This window comes from Chelon labrosus (assembly GCF_963514085.1).
Source record: "Chelon labrosus genome assembly, chromosome: 3".
In the NCBI taxonomy this organism is placed as follows: domain Eukaryota; kingdom Metazoa; phylum Chordata; class Actinopteri; order Mugiliformes; family Mugilidae; genus Chelon; species Chelon labrosus.
The window spans coordinates 29,930,279-29,937,715 of record NC_140339.1 but is presented as its reverse complement, the minus strand read 5'-3'; the positions used below and the strand labels follow the sequence as shown (position 1 = coordinate 29,937,715).

Sequence of the window (7,437 nt, the reverse complement as noted above, 5' to 3'; positions counted from 1 at the left end):
GCAATCCTTTTTATCCCTTCAAGCTTGCCTGTTGCAGCCTCCGACACCAAGTAGAGGATCTCACGAAGACACAAGGCGCTTTTTTTTTTATATACCTCCCTTTCTCTATTTTTTTCTTCTTTTTTTCCTGCCGCGGAACCTCTTTACCAGCTCCCGTCGCGTCCATCCAAGTCGGAGCAGGCGAGAGAGCAATCCAGCAACGGACAGAAAGACCAGCCAGCCAGGGGAATCTGGTTTCCCCCGCTCTCTTGTTTAATTTCCGCTCCCCTTGGCTCTTTCTCCTCTTGATATTTTTTGTTCGAAAACTGCACATCCTCTCCTGCTCGCTCACACACACACACCCCCCACCCCGACCTATGTGGGAGCCCTGAGAGCGCACCCAGGGGGGGAAACTGTGTATCAAAGCTCCGCGGATCCCCCAGGCAGCTTCGGATCACCGTGGCCAGAAACGAACTCCCTGCCGGGCGCCCACAGCCGACATGCCGCGGAGGAAGCAGCAAGCGCCTCGGCGCGCCGCAGGTACGCACTGATTTTGGTTTGCATGCAATTTACCTCTCTCACCTACTCTCTCTCTCTCTTCCTCTCTCTCTCTCTGTGTGTGTGTTTGCGACCCACTCCTCCCCAGTTCAGTTACTTTTCATTGATGTTTCCTACACCCGCAAAGCAACATTTGTGGAGAAGCACAATTTTTTGTTGTTGTTGTGTACTTCTAAGCAACAATGAAAGAGCAGATATCTCCGTGTACTTTCTCAGTGCCAGTGTCCTCCTCTTACTGGACATACACACTCTACTACTTACTTTATAACTATTCTTTATATAATCACCTGTGCAACCGCCATACTTCTGTTTGAACAGCTCATTGTGATTTTTGGAATTCTTGAAAAACGCATTTTCGTTAAAAAAATAATTATAAAAGTATTTCTTTTAGTTTCTGGTGTCAGAAGTGACTCAGTTGCACTTCAGACGATCTCCAGAAAATAGTCTGCAACTACTTGAATGATTGGTTAATGTTTTGAGTTACTTTCCAAGCGAATTCTAAATAAAAAATCTAACACATTCAGATTCAGCACACTACGTTGAAACTAAATAAATAAATAAATAAATAACAGACTGGTTGGACAAACCATCTGAAGATGTCACCTGAGGCTTTGGAAAACACTGTTGAGCGTTTTCCTTTATTTTCTGATGTTCTAAAAATCAAAGTTATTAGTAAAGGAAACAATGTTCAGCTTGACACGTATCTAAATCACTTAGAATCTGTAGATATTATTGGATATTTTTTCTTACAAGCATGTTGTGACTAGTGGCTCTCAAAAGGTCACAGGTCAGCCACTTGTCCTTAAAAAAAAGTGTAACTGTGAGAATTTTACTTTTTTGTGTGAAACGTCCCGTTTATTGGTTTCTCTCCCATTGCCTCAGAAAACTTGGATATTTTTTAATTCTCTCTCAGTTCTTTTTACTCTTCCGCGGCTCTTCCTATTCCTTCTCTTCCGCTTGTGGGTATTGGCTGTGGAATTAGGGATCTATAGAGGAGAGGTGTGGTGGAGCCCTGGGGTCAACTGACTGCCACAGACGTCTTTGATGCTCGGTGATTTATTTTGGGGAAGTCAGATTAACTCTAAAACATCCTGATAAATGACAGGAAGTCAACTCTCTTAGCAGCGTTCGTCTTGTGTGATTGCAATCTTCTATTTTTGTTTTGTTCTTAGCGTTTCCCTAACCTCAGTCTAACGCTGATAACATAACGTTTTCCTGATCAGCTAGTAGTAGTGCCATACACCGGCCGTGTCCTGCATGTTGTCTACAGAAGTCTCTCACATGTTTTATCCACAATTCTAGTGGGTTTTAGCAACCTTCCGTTGTTCTCTAGTATATTTTATGCTCCATCTTGTAAGGGTACTTCTACAAAATTCATACAAAAACTATTCACGTACGTCAAAATGGCAATTTCTGAAAGATGTGCCATCCTTGTTCTCATCAGGGTTTGGTCTGTTCTTCCTCTCCTTCCCTTTAGTTTCTGGGAAAGACTATTCTTCTAGTGTAAAGATTATTTCACAGCCCGGGGAGGAGTGTATACTGGAAGAGAGCTTTAATGGACAATTGCCATCTTTGATTTGACGGCTGATTGATCACCTGTCATCTGGCCGAGCCTTTGATCTGTTCATTCCCAATAAGTGTCAATAAATCACCCCTCCCTCCCTCCCTCCCTCCCTCCCTCCCGCCTACCCTCCCTCACACTCATTCCAGTAGGAAAGCAGGGCCTGCTGAAGTCGTGCCTGCATGGCCTCACATATATCTAACCATCAACACCGTCATTTCATTGCATTTTTTATTTTTTTTTTGATCTGGTTTCTTTTTACACAATTACCGTTCTTAGTCACAGTGAATTAGTAAGGATTTATGCATGACTTTTAACCTTTTATTTTTGAGCCATATTACCCTAGCACACTGATGTTTGCAACTTTGTGCAGCTCTCTAGGATTCCACAGGTTGCAGTGCAGATAAACACGAAAGCATTACTTTTTGTGCATGCACACACACACACACACAAAGAGAGAGAGAGAGAGAGAGTGGTATTAAAAATGTACGTTTAAGTCTCAGCGTGAGGCAGAAGACTGGTTTGCTCCATCAGAAGGGCCCGTCAGAGAGACTTTGTTTCATATTTGATTTAATTGTCTGCCCTCTGACAGCCACATTCATCAATGGCTCTAATGGTCAATCAGAGGCTGGCACAGTGAGAGAGAGAGAGAGAGAGAGGAACAGAGAGAGACTTAAAGAGAGAGAGAGAGTCTTATGTATTCTCAGTCCAGAGCCTTACTTGATCAAAATGTTTTAGCCCTAATGGACACAATGGGTGGGGGCAAAGGAATGGGTGGACGGACAGATAGATGGATGGATGGATGGATGGATGGATAGATGGTTGGATGGATGCACAGTGGGATGACTGAAAGCCTTTTTATTCAGCCAGAATGAGAGAGTGAGTGTGCCGGCAGCGATAGAGGGAAAGAAAACGAGGCATGTATTTCTCTGATGAGCAAATAAGAACAACGCGAGGCAAGCGAAGGAGGAGTTTCATTTTAAACTATTGGCAACTTCCTATTTTGTTTTTTTTTTTAGCCTTCAGTCCTCCTCCTCCTCCTCCTCCTCCTCCTCCTCCTCCTCCTCCTCTCCCCATCCCCTGCTCATTCACTCCTTTCTCCTTCTCTCCAGCTGCAAGTTGTAAGGTTTAGGAGAACTGCATGGCACACAAAGAGTGATGACAAATTGATTGCGCAGCAGTGATGGCAGGAGTTATGGGAGGATGGCAAATGATAGGTCTTGATTAGGAATTTAGGGGTTGGGATTGGGGGGGTAGCCAAAGTACCCCGAACCTTGAGTATTTTTGTTGTTTTTTTAGCAACAAAATCTCTTCTGTTCTTTCACTTTTTCCTCTCCTTCCCTTTAAGCGACTGATTTGGTCTCTGAGAACAAACCGCTGAACGGGTCTGCGGTTAAATGCAGGAGGCAGCTGCATGATTCAGTCAACCATCTAATTTGTTTGATTGACCAGAACTAGTAAATATGATTGGAGGTCTGTGTGTTTGCCGAAAAGTTTTGCCGCTTCTCATGTGTTCTTCCGCCAAAACCCTTCAGCGAAAGTCCATTTGTAAGGAAATTTCTTTAGTTTTACACGTGCCTGTATTGATCTACACACACACACACACACACACACACTTCCCACCCTGAGCACACTCAGCCGTCTAAAAAGAGGAATTGTTTTGCCAGCTTCATTAGCGTTCTCCTAATTAGCCGAGCATCTGATGGATCTCTGACAGGCCTAATGATTGGAGATGACAAGCTCCACACACTGTCACGCTCACCAATTAGGTCTGCGGCATAGTTGGATGTAATCAACTTGATCTTACACCGCACTCGTTTGCCCTTGCTCCACCCCTTCTTCCCCTTTCTTGCCCTCCACAGGTGAGAGTCTGGGCCGAGGTGGCGTGTTACGTAGTGCGGGTGGTACTGGTTAGACAGGGAGAAAATGAGGTGTTTGTTAAGCCGGCGGCCTTGTGTGTGCACGCCTTAAACGCTGGCTCTGTGTAAGTCCTGCCGGTTCATTCATGTACGCTTGCATACGTGTCCACACACACTGTCCTCTGAGAAGGGGTATTTATTTTTTCAGCGCTCCTGACATCAGAAAAAAGAACGACAAAAGCTGAGGCAAGCGCCAGGATTTTGTCCGTGGGCTTCAAAGCCGGGCTAGACCAAACAGATCATTGTTATTTGAGGGGAAGCTTGAACATCAAACATACGGCAAATTATTTTTTTAACTTTTGTTTTTTCCCACATTGTTTGTGGCTCACGGGCCTAGATGTGAGACTCCAAACTATTGTTTTTTAAAGCTAAATCGCAATCTTTTCATTTTAAGGATGTTTAGTAATAAGTAGTAACTGTACAACGTTAACGCTGTATTGAGTTTGTGAGAGTGTATTGTCCTTCTACAATCCCTCAGCTGATTGATAATGTCAGCACCGGTCATTATTAGCTACTCAATGACACTTTTCCGAACTGGAGGGATTTTTCACCCACGTTGATTTCTCAGAAACACCTATCATCAGCATGGTGTCCAAAAAGGCTAAGCATGATTTATGTAAATATTAACATCAAGACAGATCTGCCTCTGTCCGACTGGAGATAGATGGCAGCCGAGGAGGAAAAGCAGCTGATTTCTGTGATTTCTCTGCCTCCGAGTGTGTGTGTGTGTCTGTGTGTACATACATTTGCAAGCGTGCGTGATTGATTGTAGATGAGAGCGAGAGATTAATCATGCTTGATGTGTGTTAACGTTGCACTCGCGGTGGATCTAAGTCGAGATGCAGTGGCCCATTTAAATATACTCACTCACACACACACACACACACACACACAGACTCACAGGAGGGAGCGGGTACACTCGCACACACTCATCCAAGACATGAACACGTTCACCTTGCTCGGCAGAGAACATCACACAATATTAATAGACATTAAAAAAATATATAGAATACTTTTGTGCGCGTGTGTTCGCAGTGGAAAAAAAAAGAAAAATACGACATTCCTGCACATGTATCGGAGCCTTTAGTCCTGTACAGTGATGCCAATATGGTCTAATGAAAACAAGTCAATAGAGTTAAGATAATCAACCTTGTATAAATGAAATAATGATAATTCTTTAACTGGATTAAGAGGTCGATATTATTTTCTAAACAGTACCTTTCATGCAGCTGTCTGCTTCCACTCACTCTTAGCTATAATGTGTGTTATTTTCGGCAGATATGGTAAAAGATAAAATACTATTATTTATTATTATATTGTCCAGTCTGTGTTTTGCCCATTACCGTCGTCTGCTAATTACATCTCATAAATTCTTTATCCGTGTTTAGCTGCCATGAATTATTCAATCACTGACTTTTGAACACAACACGTAATCTTGTAATCTTATGATCTTATTCACGGCATGCTTTTCAGTTTGAAAATGTTTACCACCTTTGATTAATGTCTTCTTCTGTTTTTTGTTTTTTTTTGTTTGTTTTTTTAAAGCTAGTATGTTGCATGTCATGTTAGAAATAATCTATAAGACCAGGTAGAAGAATTACTTGAGTCCTTCGCAGAAAAATGAAATTCAGATGTTACTCATCCTTGAAGTGAAAATGTTGTACGGCAGTTTCTAATGAAGTGGACGCATCTGAAGAACAGTGCTTCCAAAAGTGCTCGAAAAGCCGAGCTGCTATGAAAGTAGAAATAAAGTCATTGCCTTAAACTTTAGCCTATCTTTAGTTATCGGTGTTTAACCATTTTCTTTGTTCTTTTTTGTGCATTGACTATAGGATCACATTCAGTTATAATTCAGTTGTAAAAATATAAACTATGTTTGAAATTACTGAATGATGTCCATCATTATATTGTCCATTCGTTTGTCCGAATTTTTTTTTTTTCTGAGGTGAATTATTTTTTGATTTTTTAGGTGAGTTCTTACCATAGCTGCAAACTTAAGGATAACACATACTAAAAAAAAACAAACACAAATAAATGTTTCATTTTTATTGCTATTCTTAAACACTTTTAACAATTTTATTTGTCCAGCACTAAAAGATTCCTAGAAAGTACTCAAATGAAACAGTATGATGAAGAAAAGTCACTCAAACTAAGTAAAGTAAGTACAAATAGTAAGTACTTCTTCCCATTATGGGCTCACATGCAGAAATTGCAGGAGCCACAGTTCTGTTGGCATAGCTAGCTAAAAGCGTGGTTCTACTGGTTCCACCAAATGAGTTTTAAAAAGCCTGCTTCTGCCTCTGCAGCACCTCTACTAAACACACAGCTAAATCCTAAATCGGCCCTCTCTACCCTGTCTCTGCCTTAAACTCGCCACATTTAATAAAACTTTTGCATGTATGCTGAGCTGAAAGCAGTTTCTCTTCCACTCAGTCCTGCCGTGCCAGTCTCAGTCCTGCTCCCTGCATTACTTTGTGCAGAGTGAGTCTTTCCCAGGCAGCTAACTGACATTGTGATTTGTTATGGCCTTCCACTGCTTTTCTCAGTGCTTCTGCCCCACCATGCCACAATGAACCAAGAGAGGGTGAGGGAGAAGATATAAAGTGGGAGAACTGTAGCATAGTTAAATATTCTATCATAGGGAAGGACAGGAAGGGAATGAGATTGTAAAAAAAGATTATGTGCACAGGCAAGAGAAAGTAGGAACAAATGAAAAAGCAAGCAAGTAGACAAAAGACAATCATAGAGAGAGAGAGGCAGAGAAAAAGGGAGGGATGGAGCTTCCTCTCACCACCACCCCCCACCCCCATCCCCCTGCCCTTCCATTCCTTGAGGATAAGTGGCTGATGGTTTATAAACAGTGTTTCTTTTCCTCCCTCTCTGAGAATCTTCCGTCATGGCTCCCATTAGGTTGACAGCTGTCAATTAGAGCTCCCTTGGTCTGGCGCACTGCACTTTATTGCAGGCAGTTGATGCTGTCATTTTGCTCCCAGTTTCGCCTTGAGCGTTATCACGAGCGCTCAAACAGTCAATAGCTGATGCATCAGCAGTTATTTCTTAAATTGGCTCACAAGGCTGCATCTTTTCCTCATTTTTTTCTCCTCCCCCCAATTCTTCTCCCTCTCTCCTCTGACTATCTACTCCCTGTTCTCCTCGTCCTCCCCCAAAGAATATTTTGTGAGGAGGGAGCAATGGGTTGTGCCTGTGGAGGAGTGGGTGTGTAGAGTTCCTCTTTGGTAGGAAGTTATGAAGAGCAAATAATCACACAGCATTGGCCTAAAACTAAAGTCTATTATCAAGTATCAAATAAATGAATTTCCCAAAAAACAAAAAGGTGAAGAGAAAAGGAAAAAGCTACTCAATTTCTATTTCTTTGGGACACATATTCAAACCAAAGACTCATGGAAACTACACATATCT

The 7,437-nt window shown here is 42.2% G+C and overlaps 1 protein-coding gene across 2 annotated transcripts in view; it reads left to right on the top strand.

Moving 5' to 3' along the window:
• Positions 1-479: 479 nt before the first annotated feature.
• The window catches only part of tshz3b (teashirt zinc finger homeobox 3b), a gene marked incomplete at its 5' end in the record, with an annotated part of 35,728 nt that continues 28,770 nt past the window's right edge, over positions 480-7,437 (top strand). For both annotated transcript variants that reach the window (XM_084541572.1, XM_084541571.1), the window contains one exon: positions 480-519. In XM_084541572.1, coding sequence (XP_084397698.1) covers positions 480-519 — 40 coding nt within the window. The remainder of the gene's footprint in view (positions 520-7,437) is intronic.